The 25,220-nt window shown below is 47.0% G+C and overlaps 1 protein-coding gene across 1 annotated transcript in view; it reads right to left on the minus strand.

Annotated features, from left to right (window-relative positions):
- The window catches only part of STX6 (syntaxin 6), a 99,116-nt gene that overhangs the window by 60,012 nt on the left and 13,884 nt on the right, over nucleotides 1-25,220 (minus strand). The window contains exon 4 of the mRNA XM_086955470.1: nucleotides 16,967-17,029. Coding sequence (XP_086811596.1) covers nucleotides 16,967-17,029 — 63 coding nt within the window. The remainder of the gene's footprint in view (nucleotides 1-16,966; nucleotides 17,030-25,220) is intronic.

Here is a 25,220-nt window from a genome sequence, read left to right on the forward strand (position 1 = left end):
TATAAGGAGGATAAGGTAGATTCAGGTGGTCCCCCCGCTGCCGAGACCCAGTAGCTGGGTATTTTCGGTTCTACAAATGGCGCCTGAACAGTGACTCCACGGGAACGCAGGTGGTCGTGAGGAGACATGCGGAGGAAGCCAGACGGAGGTACCTTGCCCAAGGGATTCTTGTAAATCCGGTAGCCCGAAGGTCTTGCCTGCAGGTCTTTCCCACCCGGTCTGGGCCACTTGACCGCGTCCCCGCTGGGGTCGCCCGGAAGGTGATTTCTGCTTGGAATTATACCCGGTACTGCATCTGCAGAACAGAACAACATCTGTCAGGTAAGGGTGGGCTGATCACCCACCACCTTTTTTTCGTTTGTAATGTTATTGACTTTTGCAAAAGCCAAGTGTTGTATTGTCATATTTCCTTTCCGGTTTCATTTCCCTTTTATAATTATTTCCATCTTTCCCACATTGCCCTTTTAAAAGATTTGTATTCTTATGATTGTGGCTCATTCCACTCTGTAGTAATTCTATTTGGAATCTCATGTAAACAGTTATTTGGAGTTTCAGCTGCTGAACTGGAGCTGTTGTTCTGTGCCTCTTCAATGAAAGATTTGCTTCTTTATCCTGGATTTCAACTTCATTTATACCTTGAACTTTACAAATTTGGCGACGAGGACAAGGAGGTACCTGCTACTTCACGGGAGGCACTGGAGCGGTACATCCATATATATTTTTTTTTGTGAAGAATTTACTCTCTACAAATTAGCACTTTGTTATTGAAGGATTGTGCTTTCTTTTTATTTCTTTATAAAATCATTCCTTCATATTACCTTTTTTAAGCTAACTTTCTTGGATTCCATAAATGTTATACATTTTGACCTTTTGACTGCGTTGGATAACCTATATGTGAAAATACTATTGAATCAACGACAAACCGGATCTACGAGCTTCTTACAAAAAACCTGGATTTTATAACTGGCTGGATAGTTTCATGGTGAAATTTTATAACTTTCCATCCTTATTGAGACTACATTTTAAATAATAACAAATCCTCGCAACGATCGCAAGGAACACTAGGAGACTTCCATGGTAACTTGTTCCTGGTTTCATCTCTGTGACGTTTCCTGGTACTCGATGTCTTCGCTGGGTGCTCCGACGTGTCTACGTTATACGCAGACATTAGAGCGCTACGCGACGGTGTGACGTCAGCGGAAACCATTTTCTTCTCATTAAAGGTTGGGAGTAGCGCAGAGATTTTCATTCCAAGGAGTCTGTTTGGATTTTCAACGATAATTGTGGAGTTTATACCACACATTTAATGTCTGGTAGCGCATTTACAAGGTAAATTTTATCTGTTGTGGAATAAAAGAAAAACAAAACATTCAACACGTTTGTACTACCAGCAGGAAGGAGCAAGTTCACCAGTGCATTTCACGCTGATGTGCACAGCTTGTCAAGGACTCATTTTAACATTTGACATTATTTCCTATGTGTGAATGTTTCCACTTAATAACTTTCGGTGATACATAGTTTTTGTACATTATTTTCTAAATCTGCTTAGTTTATATTGATAACATGCAATTCGATCCACCAAGTAAATTTCTCAAAAACAAGGTTGATCCTCCAATACCTTGAAATAGGTGGAAGGAGGAGTTTTAAAGTTATTAAAAATCTATAGATTGGGGGGGGGGGGGCGTGACTTGGCGCCGGACGGGGATGGCAGCTGAGGGGTGAACGCTCCGAGGAAGACTGAGACCCGCGGTTTCCGTCATCGTTTTTTATCACGGATGGCATGATGTGCAGTCGGAAGGTGGCAGGCACGAACTGAGGAGCTTCTTATCTACTTTTGAGGCAGTTTAGACCCCGAAATTGGTGGTGTAAGTCCGGCCGCGGCTCTCCAACGGCCGCTGTCGCCATTTTGTTCTCTTTTCCTCCTCACTCCACGCGATGATTTTGTTCTCCTCCTTGCCCACGGACTATCCTCTCTCCTTTTATCACTTTTAATGGCCAAATAATGACTCTCTCTTGCACCTTGGCCCATCGTTTTGCTTTTCTGTAGCACTGTTGCCCTTCTCTTGCCTTCATGACGTCTGCAGAGATTCACTTCACTTCAGCAGTGGCGGCCATTTTGAGTATAGGAGTTTCAATTTATTTCTCCTCATAGCTTCACTATTTTTTTTCGCTCCTTTTATCTCTTTTGGCTTCTTTTCGGAGATTTCAAATGTTAACTCTGCCTCTTTGCATCCACGCTCCTTGATTTTGCCATATGCTATTTCTACTCCATGTGCTGTAAAGACACGGGTTAACCCAATGAGTCGCTGGGACCTGGGTGAATAATTGATACAAACAAGATGGTCCCAGATACTAAAACGAATAAACCTTAACTGAGCAGCTTAAATGAATTCAAAGAAATTATAACATTGTTTTTATTCACAACGTGTATCGTAAAAAATTATTCATAAAATACATCCATAAATTAATCACATTTAATGCCCCTAAAAGAATGGACAGGGAATGGTAGTGTTGGGATAGTGAGGGTACTGAATGGGTAATAGAACAGTGGTCACTGTGACCTTAATAAACCAGAAATAATGATTAATTAACAAACTGAGAAATACAATTCATTAATAAATTAGAACAAACTCATGCCTCCAAAAAACAAAATCACAAATGATAATTCATGGAAGAGGCTGAAAATAGGAGGGGAGTGTTGACGTTTCGACCTAAAATGGTGCAGGCTGAAGTGAAACCTTACTAGAGGGTCTTCATCAGGACAAGGGCATGACAGGGGGCAGTGTATCTGTATAGAAAGTTAATAGATTAATATTATTGAAGGTCAATAATGATCCCTATTAATCCTAAAACAAATATGAATGGCCGAGAGTTATTTGTTACATCCTGCTTTTCCTCCCTCTTTGTCCTTTCTTAGTGTTTGTGTCTGTCATGTCTCTGTGATGTCATCCAGGATTCTACCTGTTGCTGTTCAAGGGATTTATCAGTTACCTGGAGGCTGAGCAGGAGGTTATCTGCTCCTGGTGGGGTTACAATTTCATCTACTTATCTCTTTATTATTAACTTAACTGGAAGTAAGCTACAATAAATCAAACCTATTTTTATATACTGGATTTTGGACTTTTAATTGTTACATTATTGTAAACACACAATCATAAAGAAAGGGTCACAAGGAGGAATACATTGGAAGGAACATCCGGTGCTAACCGAAGATTGATTGTGCCTCACTAGGAGGTCAAGTTACTGGTACCACATGTCTTCCAAGGTTTAGCTGTTGTTAATACATACAACATCAAACATACTAAGACCTTACCGAAATCGTGGTCACTTTAAGATTTGGACAAAGGGCTCTTGGAAATCCTTTGTCACAGCTCGAGTAACATGAATAGCGTACAATGAGTCAAAGACATAGCCAGTTTGGTAAACAACCATAGGTGTAGGATAACAATCGTTATGGGTGCATCGGACTGATAACCTGGTCTGGGAGACGTAATCAAAGATGGAAAAGGAATCCGTCACATGGATCAAGATCCTACAATGAGTAGATTATCAGAGATGGAATCACTGGCGATTGAATTAAAAGAATGTATTACAATAACAATTACCAGTAAGCCTACCTGAACTTATTAATAAGGCTGTGGGACACGGGATGGGTTGTTTGTCTATGTGATATCTCTCTCCAAGGGTGTAGTAGGACTTATTCTGTGAGAATACAAAACATTGGGTGCTTAATATAGATTACACGTGTATAGTCAGAGAAGTATTTTGAAATGATAGAATATCGCATACCTGTCATGTTCAAAGCGCTATACTCTAATTGGGGAATCTGGATTTAAGTTGAATCCAAGGTAATAGCAACCATCAAAGGCATCTGGTTTCTAGGAAGTGTAAAGGTGACTATAATAAGTAATTCATACATCTAATGCCCAGTTCCTAGTTCAAAGTTTAGCAGAGTTGTAAATAGCCTACCTTAAAATAAGGTCTGAGATCTCATGGTGACGGATCCGCTCCATTGGGGCCCGATATGGCCTTTTTCATCCGTGTCTTTTTAAGGTCACTCATAACAACAAGATGACTGCTTATGAAGATCCCCTGCGCCTTAGAAGCTTCCTGACCTCCTGCGGATCCTCTGATATGGACCTTTCTGGGCCTTCATCTTCACTTCCTACTTGATCATTATGGCCTTCAACTATTTGTTTGAGTTCACTGTTCTGAATGGTCTTGTTTCTCTCCCTCTCCTTTTCCTGGTTTTGCTTATGCTTTCCTCTTTCCTCCCCTTTTTTCACTACTTCTCAGTCAGGTGTCATTCTTTCTTCTCTTTTCGCCCCCCTCTCTGTTCTCCTCACTTCACTGCTTTTCTTTGCATTGCAGACATGGCTCGTCACTTCTTCACTTTTCTCCTAACCCAGTGAAGACTTTTCTTTTCTCTTTGACTCTATATTCTTTCCTGTTGCATGATGTACTCTAGTACAAATATTATCTCTAACTTCCTGTTTCTACTTTTCCTTTTTTCATCTTTTCTTGTTTTTATCTGTCCTGAGGCTTTCTCTTATTGCATTTGTGATCTTATTTCTCATTGTTTTTAATGTCAGTATGTATTGTTTCATGGAACGTTAAAGGTCTTAATTCTCCCATTAAGAGACTTAGAATTATTTCTCACCTTGCCAAATTGAATGTAGATTTTGCTTTCCTGCAAGAAACTCATTTGTCTGAAGCGGAATCTGTTAAGCTTAAAAGAGGTTTGGTGGGAGAGGTTTGTTTTGCTCCTGGTGATGGTAGGCGCAATGGTGTGGTTATTCTAATTCGTAAATCCCTCTCTCATTCTTTGCTGGCTACTAAATCTGATTCTAATGGTAGATGGTTATATGTCAAGCTTTCCTTAAGGGGTGCTCCACTCGCTCTTCTAAATGTTTACGCACCCACAGGTGGTGACCCAATTTTTTGGCACGAGATGGCCACTCGCATCATCAATTTCATTGATGACAATTTCATTATGGCAGGGGACTGTAATCAGCCTCTTGATCCTTTTTTGGATCGACACTCTAAAGTTTCTTTCATTCCTAACAAGCCTCAAACTTTTTGCTCAAGCAGTGTCACAGCATAAACTTGTCGATGCTTGGCGTCTATGTAATCCGACGACCACAGAGTTTACCTTTTATTCTCCTTCTCATCATTCCCAATCACGAATTGACTACATTTTTGTTTCCCATCATCTTTCCCAAACTCTCACTCGTGCAGAAATTGGCCCTATCCGATTATCCGATCACACCCCAGTCTCTATTAACATTGATATCCTTCCTAAAGTCACTGGGCCTAAGAGGTGGCGTGTCAATAATTCTTTGCTTTTGGATCCTAAATTTACCGTCTCCTTCCTTGATTTTTTCAACTAATATTTTGCCATTAATGATACCCCTTCTATTCCTAAACATAATATTTGGGATTCATTCAAGGCCACAGCTAGGGATTTCATCATCAACTATGTGGCTAAGAAACAGAAGACCGCTCGTAAGCACACTAACTATCTTCTCCAAAAAATCAAGGGTTTGGAGCACTCCTACTACACTTCTCATTCGCAGGAAAGCTTGACAGCATTTATTGACGCCAAGATGAAATTCAACAAAAAATCCACAGAAGATGCCTCTCTCTACCTATTGAAATCTAGTTCGAAATTTTATGGTGGGAAAAATAAAGCAGGGAAAATTCTGGCTAATTACTTGAAAATCAAACACAATAAGTTAAACATTGAATCTGTATTTGATGATCATGCTGTTCTTAAACGTAAAGACAATGATATTCTAGACGAATTCTCCCGTTTCTACTCTACCCTTTACTCCTCTGAGACTCATCCTACTCCTCAATCTCTTTCTAATTTCTTCTCTACTATACACCAACCACACCATTTCCCTATTGACTTAACCTCTTTGGAATTGGACATTTCCCAACAAGAATTACTTTCTGCTCTACAATCTCTCAAAAAAGATAAAGCTCCTGGACCTGATGGTTTCACTGTTGAATTCTACCTTAATTTCTCCAAATTGCTATTGCCTAAAATACACTCCCTCATTGATTCATTTGTTACCTTTGGCAGCTCTTCGGGTACCTTTTCCGATGCTCGTATTTGTATTATCCCTAAGGAAGGGAAGGACACTCGATATTGTAAAAATTATAGACCAATTTCCCTCGTCAACATTGATTATAAGATTTATGCTAAATCTCTTGCAGCACAGTTAGACCCCTTTTTACCTGACTTACTCGGCCCTGAGCAATCTGGATTTGTTAAGGGACGCTTTATTACTGACAACACTAGGCTTCTTTTTAATGTTTTATCTAAATGCCCACGCTTTCAAAATTCTCTGGCGGCTATTGCCTTGGACGCAGAGAAGGCGTTTGACAGAGTAGAATGGACCTATCTTTTTTCCACCCTTAAATGGTTCGGTTTTGGCCCAAAATTTATTTCCTTAATTTCCTTTCTTTATTCTAATCCTAGAGCAGTGGTCTGTGCAAATGGTCTGGTTTCCTCTTTTTTTGATTTGGGTAGAGGTGTACGGCAAGGAGGTCCCCTATCCCCATTTCTCTTTAATTTAGCTTTGGAACCCTTTCCCTCCAAACTTAGACAAAATCCCGACATGCAGGGCTTTCAAACATCACATTCCTACATCAAACTAGCTGCCTATGCAGACAACATTTTACTCTTTATATCCAATCCTACTGACTCCATTCCCGCTTTCCTTGCTGAAGTACGGGCGTATTCGCAGATTTCTGGCTACAAGCTGAACAATGACAAATGCGAAATTCTACCTCTAACAAAATATACCTTCAAACCGGACTTCGCTGCCTCCAACTTCACTTGGAGTCCCTCTCATATCAAATACCTAGGCTTACATGTCACTCCCTCCATTGCAGATACAATCTCGCTTTGTCTCAACAAATGTACCCAGAAACTTTCCGATCTCACCAACAGATGGCATCCACTCTATCTTTCATGGTGGGGGCGCCTTGATACCATTAAAATGATGTTATCCCCTATTGTTCTGTATATTATTTCTAATATCCCGGTTCCCATTCCCATGAAGTTCTTTAGGAAGATTAACACCATTCTTTCTTCTTTTCTCTGGTTGGGCAAAAAATCCTGCATGTCTCTCCTTAGATTAGCACGTCCTAAATCAGAGGGTGGTGTCAACTTCCCTGACTTTCCAACCTATCACAAGGCCTCCCTTTTGCGCCAAGCCTACATTTGGCTGCGAGACCCTGATGAGCCTTGCCCTTTATGGGTTTCGGTAGAACGTCTCTCTCTTTCCCCCTTTACTTTTGCTGAATTTCTATCTTTTTCTCGTAAACCACAGTTATCATCCACTCCCATACACAAATTTACTGCCAAGTTACTCTTAGCTTCCTCTCCAGCCATTCCCTCCTCAGTTGCTGATTTTTTATCCACTACCATCTGGCATAATCAAAGTCTCCTTATCAATAACAAACCTTTTTATTGGAAATCCTGGAGACAGAAGGGTTTAATTTGGGTGTCTCAACTCTTCTCTCACTCCACTTTTTTACCTTTTCCAACACTCCGCCAATCTTTTAATCTTCCCGCTTCTTTTGCCCGTAAATACCTCATACTTAAAGAAGTGGTTATGTCTACTTACACCCAGATCCAGCATTCTCACAATCGCTCTATATCATCTCCTAACCTCACCTCACAATTTCACTCCTTTTTCACTGCCTCCTCCAAAGCTTCTCTTATTTGCACATTCCTCCGCGCTATACCTTCTCCCCGTCCAAAGTCTAAGGTAGAGGAACAATGGGAATACGACTTTGCCACCTCTTGGCCCATTTCTTTGTGGGATAAGTTATGGACCAAGATTCGCAAATCCTCCAGAGCTGCCACTCTAACACAGACACTATTTTTTATTTATAATAGACTTCTTTTTACGCCACACATGCTTAGTAAAAGGTTCTCTTCTATCCCTGACCTCTGTTGGTCCTGCTCTTCACCCACTGCAACTCTATTCCACATGCTCTTTTCTTGCAATGTCATTCATGATTTCTGGAAACAAATTTGGTCCCAAATTAATGATATCTTTCACACTCAAATCCCTTTTTCTTTTATTCACATTTTTTTTAGGTAGTCTTTCTCCTTGTTGGGATCATGTTACTTTTGATGTGCAGATCATTGATTTACTGATAGCGGTTGCATTCCAACAAATTACTGTTAATTGGAAGAATTTTGCAAATATCTCTTTCAAAGCATGGTGGTATAATATTTGTCATAACCATAGACTAGATACTGCCTTTGTTTTTCCTCTTCATATGGCAACGAAACGCACTACTTTGTGGCTTCCTATAACGTTATACCTCGATACTTGTGCTAAAAAATCATTTCATTTATCGCCCACTCAGCAAGAAGTCTCTAAACCCCCCTGATTGACCTTATTGTTCCTAAGTATTTTATTTTTCAACATATTTTATTACTGTTTCTTTTCCATTCTTTTATTGTACAGCCTCATTTATTTCTTTACAACCAGTCTACCTCTTGTTATTCATGCAAAGCTTTTCTTGAATGCTTTTGTTTCTTTTCTGTATCACCTATATGTATTGTATTGACACCTCTTATTGTTCAATAAACTCCTTCTGAACTTAAAAAAAAAGCTATAAATGGAGAAAGAATGGGTAATGAAAGAAAAAAAAGTATTTTCCTTCATTGTTTACAGTCGGAAGGGCAAGCAGTGTTCAGAACTCTTCCTGTTGTGTCAGGGGATTTGGGGGGGGGGGGGATTTGATGAGGCTATGTCACGAATTGAAACTAGATTCAAACCCATGACAAGCATAGCTTTGAACCGTTACAAATTTTACAACCATGCACAAAAACAGTCTGAGTCTTTTGATGATTTCTTAACAGCATTGAGATCACTTGTTAGCTCATGCAATTTTGGAGCTATAACCGACGATATGATTAGAGATCAAATCATATTGAATGTGAGGAGCAAGAAAACACAAGAACAGTTCTGGATTTTAGGTAATCCGAATTTGCACGATACCGTTTCCACTGCTAAGGCATTTGAATAGTCCGATAAGTGGATGAAGACAGTACAAGAAGTCGGTACCAAAGGTGACAAGACTGATAAATGTTGCTATGAAATATGCGCTATGAACAATGTAGCAAAACAGTCCCATTCTACAAAGTTTTCCAGTGGTGGCATTGTTTGTTATAGGTGTGGGAGTAACACTCACGTTGCTTCATTCAAATTCTGTCCTGCTATAGGTAAGCAATGTAATAAATGTGGGAGAGTGGGCATTTTTCTAGGCTTGTAGAGATGACAAGAGGAAGATATTAGACAAATATAAGGGCCACAGTATTAAGAACAGTGATGTATCGTGTGTGAGGTACAATCAAGAAAGTGAAGGAGTTTGCCACAAATGTGAGCATTCATCTGATGTTGATGCACATAAAGAAAGAGGGATAATAGTTTCACTTGTGAATATTAATGTTATTAAAGGAGAAACTTTGAATTCTCCTAAGTGCATAGTACAATTTTTGGAGGAAGATCTTGAGTTGATGGCAGACTCTGGGTCTCCTTGGACCATCATAACAGAGACTTATTTCCAAGACAAGCTTGGGAAGAGAAAATCTATTCATGATCTGTGTCCACCGGACATTGTTGCTCAAGGGTTTGATGGTTCAGCCATTGATTTTATTGGGTATATTGCTTCTTGGGTTTGTTTTAAAGAAAGGACTGCTTTCATCAAGCTTTATGTGGCTAAGAAAGGAGTTAATGTGTTAGGATGGAGAGACCAATGGAAGTTGAAAATCATCTTAAATCCCCGCATCAAAGAACCGGTAATGGTTATTGAAGATGGAGTAGGCAAAACTGATTTAGAAAAAGAATTTCCAAACGTTTTTTCTGAGAAAAATTGGGAAAACCTAAGGGTTTCACGCATGTCATAAAACTCAAGCAAAATGTTTTACCTGTTAAACAGAAACTGAGAAATGTCCCCATCAATGTCAGGGAAGAGTTGGGAAATGCTTTCAAAGAAATGTTGGACACTGGCGTTATTGAGGAGGTAGAATCCTCGGAGTGGGTTTCTCCAGTGGTTCTCACACATAAACCAGATAAATCTTTGAGGCTGTGTATTGATTTGAGGGCTCTAAATGCTAATATACTAATCGATTGTCATCCTCTGCCCACTATAAATGAAGTTGTGAGTATGTTGGGGGGTGCAACAGTGTTTTCCACGCTGGACCTTAGATCAGCATATCACCAGGTGGAATTGGCAGAGGAATCGAGACATTTGACAGCCTTTATTATTCCCCAAGGGTTGTTCCAATTTAAGAGGATTCCGTTCGGACTGGCTTCGGCAGCGTCAGTCTTCCAGAGGACCATGTGTCATATTTTTAAAGACATGCAACATTACGTTAAGTGCTTCCAGGACGATATATTAATTTTTTCCTGTAATCAAAAGGTTCACACTGAACATCTTAAAAATGTTTGTGAGATTTTGAGTAAGTATGGTCTTACTCTTAAAGTTAAGAAATGTACATTGTATCAAGACTCTGTGGAATATTTGGGCCACACTGTGTCCAAGAATGGTGTATTTCCCCAAAAAATCACTTGTAGATGCTATTCTAAAAGCACCTGCTCCTGATTGTAAAGATAAGTTGCTTTCATTCTCGGGGCTTTGTAAGTATTAAAGCAAATTTATCCCAAATTTTGCTACAAAAATGGAACCATTGAGAGAGCTTTCCAGGAAGAATGTGGATTTTGTTTGGGGAAATAGACAACAAGAAGCCTTTGACAATATTAAAGCCGAAATGATAGCTGCACCTACACTTAAACTACATTGCATGAACAAGTTATGCATTCTCACAGTCGATGCAAGCCTTTATGGTTTGGGTGTGAATTGTCACAGCGTGAAGGAATAGAGAGGAATGGAATGTAGCGTTTGCTTCACATACTCTGTGTGTCTGAAAGAAGTTATGCTGTGATTGAAAAAGAGTTGTTGGGGTGTGTTTGGGGAGTTGAGCACTTCCGCAATTACATTCGGGGAGCTCGGTTTGTGTTGAGAACAGATCATAAGCCTTTAGTGTCTATTTTGTCTCCTGGAGGTGGTTCGAAAGCTACAGCTCACATCGCCAGTCTGATGTCACGGTTGCAGGAATATATATTTTTGACATTGATTATGTCCCAGGCAAAAGTAATGCGACGGCTGATTGCCTCTTCAGACTTCCATGTAATGAAGAGGGTGTGTGTGTGAAGAAGAAGAAGAAGTTGTAACTAGCATTTCTGAAGTAGTTTCAGAGAAGTTTAGTTTTATCACTGAAGAAATGTGGAAGAAGAGCAGGAGCGAAGATGAAGTTTTGGTAAAAGTCATTGATTACATCAGAACGGGTTGGCCATCCAAGAATAATGTTCCAGTTGATTGGTTCCATTTTGGAATGCATCCAGTGAACTTGTCACAGAAGGCGATTTGCTTTTCAGGGAAGGGAAGCGTATTACTCCTTCATCTCTTCGTAGTCATATTTTAGATACGAGTCAAGAGAGCCATTTGGAGATGCCGTCTATGAAGAGGTTGATTAGATCTGTTTTTTGGTGGCCTAGAATGGATAGGTTCATTGACAAGTTATCAGGGAATGTCCTGAGTGTATCAGGAGTGATGTGTAGATGTGATCCTGCTCCTTTAATTCCTGTAAAATGTCCAGATCAACCGTGGCAGAAAGTGGGTTAGACATAAATGATAATGTGTGGAAATTGGGTTTCAGTGAATATTTATCATTTGTGCAACACCAAATAGAGGGCCTGATAACGATGTTGGTAGGTCGGACCGCCGGCCGATATTGCGGTGGTCAGGAGATCGCCAGACGAACATTCAGAGGTCCGACCACCGTATTTTAATTTGACCACCAGGCTGGCAGTTGGAAAGTAGTCAGTACCATGGCAGAGGTATGCTGCTGCCGTGGAAAGAGGACGCTGCACATGCCGCCACCGTGTGCCATGCACCTGGTCATGCATGGTGCACAGAGATACGTGGGGGCATTCCATGTGCCCCCAGGAACACTTTTCATCGGCCTACGATGGCTGTGGGCCAAATTTGGGCCCCAGATCCGTTCTGACAACCTTTTCATGCTTGGTAATCCCGACGGCAGTGCCTATCTCGGCACAGCTGCAATTCTGGGATGCTCCTCCGACCACACCACCATTGGAAACTATGGTTCTGGCGGAGCCGGCAGTGTTGCATGCGACACATGTGGGTCCAACAGCAACTCTCATAATTCGGCGGTCAAACAGTCACCGATGGGCTGTCGGTAGTCCGACTGCCGACATTGTATTCAGGCCCAAAGTGTCTTCATTTATTTTGATCCTATTAAAATCTTTGTTTCCATCACACTTCAAAAAAATGCTTCATTCTTGCCTTCCTAATGGTTGAATATGTATAGTTAATATACATTTTGTGTTATAAAAACTTACATCTTGCAGCCTTTCCTTTCACAGTCTCTGTACCTCAGCAAGATCGTCACATAACGGATTTTACCTTTCTTTCTCTGATTGCTAATTGAACAAAGTTTGTAAACAGCAATAACCATTATATAAAACAAGCAGCAATTTATCAGAAGACATAACCTTACATTTGACACCTCTATCTTTCAAGCACAGCAAATGTGACAAGATAAACAATTTAAAGGCATCTTAAATTACTGCTTGGACTTTGACGACCCTCTGAAAATGAGGACACTCACTTCAGTGACAATCTTTAGTTTTTAACCACTGGTGGTGCAGTCAGTGCTGTGTATGTGTTAAAGGATAGTTGTCAACCCCTCTGTTTGAAAAGTTTATTTGAGCTATTGAGCTGACGAGCTTGTCTTGCTGCACCTGTGCCCAGTGAGTGGTAGAGACCTGAGAAGACTGAATAAGGAATCCTGACAAACGCATCTAGAGTTACACAGTACATGCTGCACCAACAAGGGTGAAAATGTAAAGACAACCACTGAAGTAAGTGTTATCATGCACAGCATTTACCATGAAGCATTGGGGCAAATTGAGTGCTGGGATGTGAGGCAGTGTGTTCTCACCCTTTTTCTGTATAAAATATAATTATATTTAGTATATTTAAAAACAAAAGTAAATTTAAAAAAGAAAAGATACTAGCTAAAGTCGCAAAGTAGATTAAACATTGTAAGGCAGATTCATAAACTTCCATAGTACATAAAAAGCATTGTGCATATGGATCTCTCTAGTAAGGCAGGTGGGAGAAGTGGTACTTCTGGGTGGGCCATTCTGTGGATGTTCGAGGGTTATAACATGTCTTGTGCGGGGAATATCCTGTCCTAGACACACATGCATATTTACTCCTATGAAAGAGATGCGCCTTTCCTTTTCCCGCCTTTCTAAGGTGGGAAAAGGGAAAAAACACCCTCTATGCCCCCTCAATTAGTGAGGCCAAAGAGAGTGAGGTTTCTCTACAGAGAAAAAATGCTTATAGAGGAAAACTGAATAGTGCACAATGTCTATAATGTACTCAAGCAACATTTCAGCCTAGTGGAAACCTCACATTTAAAATCTGCATTATCCAGCTTACAAATTGGAGTACTTCTGGCCCTTCGGGATCGATGTACACGCTGCGAGTTTGCCTGTGGTCCCTCTTTGCGGCCCATATCATTGTAGGTGTGGTGCCTGGTCATTGGAACCCCCTTCTCTTATTCGCTCCTTGGGGCTTTCAATTCCTGTTACAAAGAGGGCAGGACAACGGGACCTGAGTTTCTGGAGCGTAAACGTCAGATCAGTGGTAAAGCACTATCAGGAGGTTTACGATCTTTTCATTGATGGCTCCCCTGATGTGCTTTTCCTGACTGAAACTTGGCTCCAGGACTCTGACTCTTCGATAATTAACCTAGCCTTTCCCCCAGATTATGCTATCTTTACCTTAAATTGGACGACTAGAGGTGGAGGCATTGCGATGGCCACCAAACGGTGTTATCCTTGCGAGTGGAAAGCCGCTGAACTTTTGGGGTGTGAGGGTGCCTTATTTAAAATAGCGTTTAGTCACCAGTTTACCTTTTCTGGTTTATTAATTTACCGGCCTCCGGGCTGCAACACTGTTTTTAGGGCTGCTCTTCCTGAGTATATTAGCACAGAGGCACTAGGATGCGCCAATTTTAATGTTATGGGAGATCTTAATCTCCATTTGGACTGCCCCTCTTTACCCTCCATCAGGAGCTTTCTGGCGGATCTTGAGGCTCTACAGCTCTCGCAGATGATTACTTTCCCCACACATAGAGGTGGTCATATTCTCGACCCTTTCTTTACAAACCTAGAAGGATTCAGAGTTCTTGGTTCCTCCCAGTTGGTCTGGACAGACCACATGCTGGTGAAAACGGCATGTTCTTGGTCTGATTCTCCTTTTCTATCACAGGACATACTTGTTCTTAAACGACACTGGAACAAATTAAGACTGGAGGATTTCTACCATCTGCTCGAGGAGGCCCCTTTAGGCCCGCTCACCGAGGTCGATCGTGGATACGACGCCTTTTGTGAGTGGATATCTGGTGCCCTTGATTCTCTAGATTCCTATGTGTTGGTCCAAGTGTCGTCGGAAGGAGCCGAGTCCTTGGTATGATAGTACCTTGGCATCTCTTAAGAGGGTCTGTAGACAGGCCGAAAGATTATGGAGGAAGTCGTATGACCCAGATTTGAAGATCTGCTATCTGGCCAAGGTTAAGATCTACCACAGGGCAGTGTGTCAAACTCGCGCTTCCTTTTATGCCCAACAGCTTCAGAATTCTGCTAATCCATCGAAACTTATTTTTAAAGTATTAAATGACCTGATGGCGAAGAGAGCAACTGCGGTGGAAATAAGCTCGGACACCCATTGTGAGGTTTTCGCCTCCTTCTTCTATGAAAAAGTGCAAGCCATCTATCGCACTTTCCCAACGGGTTCCCTGACGTTAGAGCAGGTTGGTTGCATGCTAGGTGAGGGGGAGTGTCTTTCTATCTTACCCCCCTTATCTATGGAGGTGTTTGACTCTCTCAGCGCCAAAATCAAGTCTGGATCTCCGGCAGACCCGCTGAAACCGGCCCAACTTAAGACCTTGGGGCCGGTCTGCCGCACCCCGGTGCTGTCTTTGATCAACCTGTCCCTCTCTTCTGGAGTGATTCCCGCCAGATGGAAGCAGGCAGTAGTCACGCCAATCCTGAAGAAGGCGACACTCGACCCCCTTAAACCTGAAAACTACCGCCCTATCTCCATTCTCCCTTGGGCCACAAAAATAGTGGAGGCCCATGTGAATGCCACTCTTTCAGACCATCTTGGTAGGTTTAAAATTCTTGACCCTACTCAGAACGGTTCCGTGCGGGTCACAGCACGGAGACGGCCCTTCTCTCTATGGTCGAGCATTTGCGTTCCGTGCTGGATTCAGGTCGGAAGGCGGCACTATTGTTATTAGATCTCAGTGCCGCCTTCCACACGGTCTCGCACGGGATTCTGCTTCGGCGCCTTGAGGAGGTGGGCGTCTCTGGCTCCGCCTTGTGCAGGTTTCGATCCTTCCTTACGGATAGGTCATTCCAGGTGGCGATCCCGCCCGGGAAGTCGTCATCCTACCCGTTAGACCAGGGAGTCCCACAGGGGTCATCACTGAGTCCCACCCTTTTTAATCTGTATGTGAGACTGTTGGCTGCGGTCGTTAAGCGGTGGGGCCTGACTATGGTCTCTTACGCAGATGACACGCAGCTGGCGGTCACACTGAGCGGGGACTCAGGTCTGGAGGCTCCCAGGTTCTGTGAGGGTCTGCGGACAGTGGCTAACTGGATGAATTCCAACTGTCTCCAGTTAAACACCAAGAAGACAGAGATTATGGTGGTTGGTAAACAGGTGGCTTTGTGGGGCGACAAATGGTGGCCTTCGGACTTGGGTGTAACTCCCCTCCCAGCGTCAGAGATAAAAAACCTGGGGGTGTGGCTTGATTCTTCTCCGAGTTTCATCTGCCATACCAAGAAGGTGGCGGCTTCATACTATGGCATCATCAGAGGTCTTCGACCCATCCTCAAATTCTTTGATGCACCCACAAGACAACTGGTGGTCCAAGCATCAGTGCTGTCCAGGTTGGACTATGCCAGCTCACTACTGGCGGGGGTTAACCAGTCAGAACTCTCTCGTCTGCAGCGGGTTCAAAACGCGGCGGCCCGACTGGTGACAGGTCTGCCTAGGCGGTGCCCGGTGTCCAATGCCCTGCGCTCTCTCCACGGGCTCCCTGTGCAGCAGAGGATTAGATTCAAGGTCCTTTGCCTTGCATTTAAAATCCTCAAGGGTACCTCCCCACAAATCTTGGAGAAACTGCTGATCTCCTATGTCCCCTCCCGCACTCTTAGATCATTAGGCCAGAACTTAGCAGTGGTCCCGCGTTTTAAGTTGAGCAGAGTTGGTGGCCGCTCCTTCCGAGTCCTGGCGGCGAGTTGGTGGAATTCTCTTCCTCCGCAAATACGGGCCATCGATGAGCTCTTTCAGTTTAGACAGGCCATCAAGACCTTTTTATTTGTCTAGCCCCTTTGATGTGTCTCTTATCCTTTCTGCTTGCTCTTAATACTGTGTTGTGTTTACCTTTTCAAAGCGCCAGGACGCTCCTTTGCTGGGGCAGCTGTGCGCGGTAAAAATAAAAATAACATAACATAACATAACATAATCTACACTAGTCAATTCTTTGTGATTCCACAAAAGTCAACAATCTACTTCAAAACATAGAAATTATATAAGAGTGATAGGCACAGTAAACCAGGCTATGTATTGGGTCATTTGTGCTTAAGAATCCAAATGAAGCTTTTCACATCTAATAGACAAATCCAGTCTCTTCTTGCTTTGACTCGATAGGCTTGCCCTCTGAGGGGAGGCGAACACCTTCACTCTTTACAGATTGGTCCTGTAACAGTCTAAAAACCTTTGTGTAATCTGCATGGTGTCTCATTCTAGCAGCTAATGTATAACTCACCTGTCGCTCCTTCTTTTCAGTTAGTGCCTTTACCGAGGAGCTGGACATCTGGTCTTTCATTTCCTATTTGGAAAAATAACAATAATTCAGAGGATGTTCCAGTTAAGACGGATATGTCAGTCATCCATAAAGGAGACACAAGAAGCATTGCAGATCCACGTTAAACAGATTTCGTTAATATACGCTTTACAGATGAGTTTCCCCCATGTAATACTTATTAAGGGGGTATCGTGCATATCTTCTAAAGCTTGATATGACATAAAACAAATGTAAGGTGGAAAAAAAGTTACGCTTTCAGGGTACCCTGGAAATAAACTAAACGACTTCCTAAATGTGCTAACCTAAATCAGAAAACCAGTTGCACTGCAGACATTCCACAACCCATTAAGCAAAATTTGAGGGAGATGTGTTCTAGGTAACAATCAACCGCATGAGATGTTACAGGGACAATCAGCGGAATTCCAACCCTACTTTTATTAAGGAATAACACTCAAGAACACTAGAGCACAAATGATACCTTTTAAATATTTATTTTGGGATAACAAAAATCCTAGTCTATTGCACATGATCTGAATTTTAACCACAATGAAGATCGATAATATAGCAGCAGCCACAGTTACCAAAAGCATGACTAATATATACTACTCTAACATAATTGTTTCTATTAGTCAACAGCAATCCTACCCTCATTTTGCTACTTCTAAGCGTCGACTAAATTTTAGCAAAGCAGCATGAAGACTGCTCCCTGCCTTTCGCCTTCTTTGCTCAACTTGTATAAAATTCTTACTGGTATTAAAAATTCTTAGTATTAACAACAGAAAGTGGCTCGATGCCCTTTCAATTACTTTTGTTATACTAGATGGGATTGTTTTGAATATCAATACACAGCGAGACACGTATTGGTCAATTTTCTAGAAGCTCTTAGAAATCAATAACAAGCTAATGTAAAAATGAAGTTTCAACATTTAGATGAAACAAGGCAAATGTAGTCATGGAGGCTTGATTATCACATTGCAGAACAAAATTTAAACCAAACATGCATGATATGAATCATGCGTGTTGAGCATTTTGATTAACTGGCTAGCACACGTAACTCAGAATTGACAAAACACAAGATCCTCAACATTGTAAGAGCTAAATAGAAATTACTTGCTTTCCTCTAATTGTAGGACCTCTATTCACGAGCCATCCAAGCCACATGAAATGGTGCATTTAAATGAGATAAGGTATGGCTAAGGTACGTAACACTTTGAAAGTTCTAAATACAGAGAGATTTGTAATTAACACCACCTGCATGTTAGACCTGGGCTGAGAAAGAGTTTAACCTGGTTGTTTTTAAAAAGCTTGCCATAATCTTGCTCCTTCACGAGTCCCTCTTTTCTTTGAAGAGTTCAGCAGTCTGTGGCGAGCAGCAGTGATGTGGCGGTGTCCCAGAGTGATGTGGCGGTGTCCCAGAGTGATTCGGTGGTGGTGTCCCAGCGTGATTCGGTGGTGGTGTCCCAGCGTGATTCGGTGGTGGTGTCCCAGCGTGATTCGGTGGTGGTGTCCCAGCGTGATTCGGTGGTGGTGTCCCAGCGTGATTCGGTGGTGGTGTCCCAGCGTGATTCGGTGGTGGTGTCCCAGAGTGATTCGGTGGTGGTGTCCCAGAGTGATTCGGTGGTGGTGTCCCAGAGTGATTCGGTGGTGGTGTCCCAGAGTGATTCGGTGGTGGTGTCCCAGAGTGATTCGGTGGTGGTGTCCCAGAGTGATTCGGTGGTGGTGTCCCAGAGTGATTCGGTGGTGGTGTCCCAGAGTGATTCGGTGGTGGTGTCCCAGAGTGATTCGGTGGTGGTGTCCCAGAGTGATTCGGTGGTGGTGTCCCAGCGTGATTCGGTGGTGGTGTCCCAGCGTGATTCGGTGGTGGTGTCCCAGAGTGATTCGGTGGTGGTGTCCCAGAGTGATTCGGTGGTGGTGTCCCAGAGTGATTCGGTGGTGGTGTCCCAGAGTGATTCGGTGGTGGTGTCCCAGAGTGATTCGGTGGTGGTGTCCCAGAGTGATTCGGTGGTGGTGTCCCAGAGTGATTCGGTGGTGGTGTCCCAGAGTGATTCGGTGGTGGTGTCCCAGAGTGATTCGGTGGTGGTGTCCCAGAGTGATTCGGTGGTGGTGTCCCAGAGTGATTCGGTGGTGGTGTCCCAGAGTGATTCGGTGGTGGTGTCCCAGAGTGATATGGTGGTGGTGTCCCAGAGTGATATGGTGGTGGTGTCCCTGAGTGATATGGTGGTGGTGTCCCTGAGTGATATGGTGGTGGTGTCCCTGAGTGATATGGTGGTGTTGTGTTGCGTTCAGCAGTGTGAGGCGTTCAGCAGTGTGAAGCGTGCAGCAGTGTGTGGTGGTGTCCCTGAGTGATGTGGTGGTGGTGTGTGGCGTTCAGCAGTGCGTGGCGTGCAGCAGTGTGAGTAGTGTAGCAGTGTGTGGCGTGCAGCAGTGCGTGGCGTGCAGCAGCGTGAGGCGTGCAGCAGCGTGAGGCGTGCAGCAGCGTGAGGCGTGCAGCAGCGTGAGGCGCGCAGCAGCGTGAGGCGCGCAGCAGCGTGAGGCGCGCAGTAAACACAGTATGAATGAATGAATGATGAAAACAGGAAGAAGGATTTCTTCCTGTTTTCATCATTCATTCATCGGAAATTGTGAGCGAGTGAACCAACGCAATGGTTTGGAAACAACAAGAAAACCGGACATCAAAGGAAGGGTGGGAGGGAACGAGCATATGTGGTGTGAGCGATAACGAAAGTTAATTTGCTTTAAGAGGGGGAGCAGGAAGTGAAGCCGAGCGCGCGCTGGCGAAAGCAGTCTGCTGCTTTCAAGTCCGATGCCGGATGGCAGTTTCGCGCTTGAATGCCTCTCATGAACTGGCCATAAACCGCATTCCAAATGTCTTTGGGAGCATTTTATGGTGCCCCTTCTAAATCTCTCGCATAGCGATTGCTTACGCATTAGATAGGCGAGACCTAAAAAGGGAACCTCCATATCCTGTCAGGGGGGGTGGGGGGGGCGGGGGTGTAGTCTGTGGAGGCAAGCATCATATTACAAAATGTACTCCTGTTCAATTTAATTGTAATCAATTGATCAATCTCAGGACAACTGACTGAAGACTCGTTTGGGACTGCTGAGTCTGAACTTGGGACCTACAGGCCATCAGCAGATAATGCACAAAGACGTCTTGCTGGCAAGGAGTTGAAATGTAGATACTGTCCAAAAGGTTTATTTGTTCATTAATTTGATTAAGGTACTGTGGAGTACCAAACTCCCCCGAGAGCTCACTTGCTTTGGCAAGACAAGCATTTTCAATGCAATAGGTCTCGCATTAAGAAAGTGTGAGCTATTGGTATTGTAAATGACAATTTTTTTTAATACGTGTTGGCTTTGAAAAGATATAAATTGATAGCATTGTTATTCACAAAGCCAATAGCTTACACATTCCCAATGAGAGTCCTATTGGCTTTGGCAATGCTTATTGGTAGCAAGCAAGGACAGTACTGTTGTGGTGCTGAGTGATGATGTGATTGGGCCGAGTGATGTGGTGCCCCCCCCTCACCCCCCGAGTGATGTGGTGGCGCCCCCCCCCCCCGAGTGATGTGGTGGCGCCCCCCCCCCCCCGAGTGATGTGGTGGCGCCCTTTGAGTGATGTGGTGGTGCCCCCCGAGTGATGTAGTGGTGCCCCCCCGAGTGATGTGGTGGCGCCCCCCCCCCCCCCCCCCGAGTGATGTGGTGGCGCCCCCCGAGTGATGTGGTGGTGCCCCCCCGAGTGATGTGGTGGTGCCCCCCGAGTGATGTGGTGGTGCCCCCCCGAGTGATGTGGTGGTGCCCCCCCGAGTGATGTGGTGGTGCCCCCCCGAGTGATGTGGTGGTGCCCCCCCGAGTGATGTGGTGGTGCCCCCCCGAGTGATGTGGTGGTGCCCCCCCGAGTGATGTGGTGGCGCCCCCCCCGAGTGATGTGGTGGCGCCCCCCCGAGTGATGTGGTGGCGCCCCCCCGAGTGATGTGGTGGCGCCCCCCCGAGTGATGTGGTGGCGCCCCCCCGAGTGATGTGGTGGCGCCCCCCGAGTGATGTGGTGGTGCCCCCCCGAGTGATGTGGTGGTGCCCCCCCCGAGTGATGTGGTGGTGCCCCCCCCGAGTGATGTGGTGGTGCCCCCCCCGAGTGATGTGGTGGTGCCCCCCCCGAGTGATGTGGTGGTGCCCCCCCCCGAGTGATGTGGTGGTGCCCCCCCGAGTGATGTGGTGGTGCCCCCCCGAGTGATGTGGTGGTGCCCCCCCGAGTGATGTGGTGGTGCCCCCCCCCCCGAGTGATGTGGTGGTGCCCCCCCGAGTGATGTGGTGGTGCCCCCCCGAGTGATGTGGTGGTGCCCCCCCGAGTGATGTGGTGGTGCCCCCCCCGAGTGATGTGGTGGTGCCCCCCCGAGTGATGTGGTGGCGCCCCCCCCCCCCCCCCGAGTGATGTGGTGGCGCCCCCCCCCCCCGAGTAATGTGGTGGCGCCCCCCCCCCCCGAGTGATGTGGTGGTGCCCCCCCCCCCCCCGAGTGATGTGGTGGTGCCCCCCCCCCCCCCCGAGTGATGTGGTGGTGCCCCCCCCCCCGAGTGATGTGGTGGTGCCCCCCGCCCGAGTGATGTGGTGGTGCCCCCCGCCCGAGTGATGTGGTGGCGCCCCCCGCCCGAGTGATGTGGTGGCGCCCCCCCCCCCCCGAGTGATGTGGTGGCGCCCCCCCCCCCCCGAGTGATGTGGTGGCGCCCCCCCCCCCGAGTGATGTGGTGGGCCCCCCCCCCCCCGAGTGATGTGGTGGGCCCCCCCCCCGAGTGATGTGGTGGGCCCCCCCCCCCCGAGTGATGTGGTGCCCCCCCCCCCCCGAGTGATGTGGTCGGCCCCCCCCCCCCCCGAGTGATGTGGTGGTGCCCCCCCCGAGTGATGTGGTGGTGCCCCCCCGAGTGATGTGGTGGTGCCCCCCCCCGAGTGATGTGGTGGTGCCCCCCGAGTGATGTGGTGGTGCCCCCCCCCCGAGTGATGTGGTGGTGCCCCCCCCCCCCCCCCGAGTGATGTGGTGGTGCCCCCCCCCCCCGAGTGATGTGGTGGTGGCCCCCCGAGTGATGTGGTGGCGCCCCCCCCCCCGAGTGATGTGGCGCCCCCCCCCCCCCCGAGTGATGTGGTGGCGCCCCCCGAGTGATGTGGTGGCGCCCCCCCGAGTGATGTGGTGGCGCCCCCCCGAGTGATGTGGTGGCGCCCCCCCGAGTGATGTGGTGGCGCCCCCCCGAGTGATGTGGTGGCGCCCCCCCGAGTGATGTGGTGGCGCCCCCCCGAGTGATGTGGTGGCGCCCCCCCGAGTGATGTGGTGGCGCCCCCCGAGTGATGTGGTGGCGCCCCCCCGAGTGATGTGGTGGCGCCCCCCCCCGAGTGATGTGGTGGCGCCCCCCCGAGTGATGTGGTGGCGCCCCCCCGAGTGATGTGGTGGCGCCCCCCCGAGTGATGTGGTGGCGCCCCCCCGAGTGATGTGGTGGCGCCCCCCCCGAGTGATGTGGTGGCGCCCCCCCGAGTGATGTGGTGGCACCCCCCCGAGTGATGTGGTGGCGCCCCCGAGTGATGTGGTGGCGCCCCCGAGTGATGTGGTGGCGCCCCCGAGTGATGTGGTGGCACCCCCCTCCCGAGTGATGTGGTGGCGCCCCCCTCCCGAGTGATGTGGTGGCGCCCCCCTCCCGAGTGATGTGGTGGCGCCCCCCTCCCGAGTGATGTGGTGGCGCCCACCCTCCCGAGTGATGTGGTGGCGCCCCCCCCCGAGTGATGTGGTGGTGCCCCCCGCCCGAGTGATGTGGTGGTGCCCCCCGCCCGAGTGATGTGGTGGTGCCCCCCGCCCGAGTGATGTGGTGGTGCCCCCCGCCCGAGTGATGTGGTGGTGCCCCCCGCCCGAGTGATGTGGTGGCGCCCCCCGCCCGAGTGATGTGGTGGCGCCCCCCCCCCCCCGAGTGATGTGGTGGCGCCCCCCCCCCCCGAGTGATGTGGTGGGCCCCCCCCCCCCGAGTGATGTGGTGGGCCCCCCCCCCCCGAGTGATGTGGTGCCCCCCCCGAGTGATGTGGTGGTGCCCCCCCCCCTGAGTGATGTGGTGGTGCCCCCCCCCCCGAGTGATGTGGTGGTGGCCCCCCGAGTGATGTGGTGGCGCCCCCCCCCCCCGAGTGATGTGGCGCCCCCCCCCCCCCGAGTGATGTGGTGGCGCCCCCCCGAGTGATGTGGTGGCGCCCCCCCGAGTGATGTGGTGGCGCCCCCCGAGTGATGTGGTGGCGCCCCCCCGAGTGATGTGGTGGCGCCCCCCCGAGTGATGTGGTGGCGCCCCCCCGAGTGATGTGGTGGCGCCCCCCCCCCGAGTGATGTGGTGGCGCCCCCCCCCCCGAGTGATGTGGTGGCACCCCCCCCCCCCCCCCGAGTGATGTGGTGGCACCCCCCCCCCCCGAGTGATGTGGTGGCGCCCCCGAGTGATGTGGTGGCGCCCCCGAGTGATGTGGTGGCGACCCCGAGTGATGTGGTGGCGCCCCCGAGTGATGTGGTGGCGCCCCCCTCCCGAGTGATGTGGTGGCGCCCCCCTCCCGAGTGATGTGGTGGCGCCCCCCTCCCGAGTGATGTGGTGGCGCCCCCCAGAGTGATGTGGTGGCGGCCCTCGAGTGATGTGGTGGTGTCCCCGAGTGATGTGGTGGTGTCCCCAGAGTGATGTGGCGGTGCCCCAGAGTGATGTGGCGGTGCCCCAGAGTGATGTGGCGGTGCCCCAGAGTGATGTGGCGGTGCCCCCGAGTGATGTGTTGCAGCAGCACAGAGACTGAAGCTAAGCACACGCAGGGTTGAGTGCTACAAAGCGCGTTCAGTTTATCAAAGCACAGAATATAGAGCCGAGAAAAAGCAAGGGGAAACAGGAAAACACAGGGAGAGTGTATAATGATTGAGGCAGCTGGGGCTTGGAGAGCGATCAAGTACGGGGTCGAGAAGAGAACACCGAAAACACCCAGGGCCAAGGAAGAAAGATGCAAGCACACGGGAGAGCAGGCGGAGACCAGAGGGCAAGGAATAGCAAGCAAAACAAGCTCTCGGCATTGCTGTGGCGGGGGCGCAGGAGTGCATTCCTTTGAAGTCTGATGCGGGGGCGGGGGAGCGGCAGCCTTTGAAGTCTGGTTGGGGGGGGAGCGGCAGCCTTTGAAGTCTGATGCGAGGCACAGACAAATGGTGGTGTGTGACATGCCTGGCGCTGTGAACGTGCATAGAACACATGAACTTTGTCTAATCTGGCATTTTGGTAGACTGTTCTTTCCCCCTTACTATAATCTCACCGGAGCAATGCGCAAGCACATTGGCTCAGGCGAGACCTAAAAAATGTGTATAAACTCCTATCTTCCGAAACAGCCTCAGTAGGAGGTAGCATATTACTAAGCCAAATTAAAAAATCATGTAAGAAGGCATTGCTCCTCAGCCAGCGCCTCCTCATTATGGTACACTGAAACATAGTACTTTTTGCCATTTATTCCATTAAACATTCACAGGACATACACATCTATTTCAAATCTGGGCTAGAAATGTTGCCTTGGAACAGCCAGTCTCATTTTTTCCTTCTATTTTAAAAATATTTCATAGCTGTGAAATCTCTGGTGGCATAACGCGGAGACAGCTTATAGTTGCATCAACGATATCAATAGAGGAGTGGTGAGGAGAATCAGGAGACACTAAGGAATATACATTTTAAACATCTGACAATGTAGCTCACAAAGAATCCTGTTCTTTTGTGCAATACCCTAAAGTTCAGAAAAAGATTCACAGAGCTACAGAGAAGAGGCCAATTAGTTTGAAAGGATGGAGCTAAAAGGAGAAAAATACCCTTATTTTACCCAAGTGGCAATCCTTTCCAGTGTTGTCTGGACTAGAGTGCCCAAACGCTTGCTTCAACATTAAAGGTCTGCGTCTGAAGAGAATGACAACCCAGAAAGCCAAGTTGGCTCTTCGTAACAAATGGTTGATGGCGGACTTCGTCTGATAACATCTCTAGTAAGAGGGCAGACAGATTCAAGAGGATTGAGGTTGGTATACAACATGACCAGGGAATTTTAAATGTTCTTTCTTGCAATTCTTTCTCTAGTTATGCCTCTTGTGGCTGTAAATGGATTCACACCTCTGCTTTGCATCGAAAGACTTGGTTGGGCAGCTAAGGAAAAAAACATCACTAGAAGAATGCATTTTAGGAATCTCAGACTGAGTGCCCT

Source organism: Lissotriton vulgaris, chromosome 1_1 (assembly GCF_964263255.1).
Source record: "Lissotriton vulgaris chromosome 1_1, aLisVul1.2, whole genome shotgun sequence".
NCBI lineage: Eukaryota > Metazoa > Chordata > Amphibia > Caudata > Salamandridae > Lissotriton > Lissotriton vulgaris.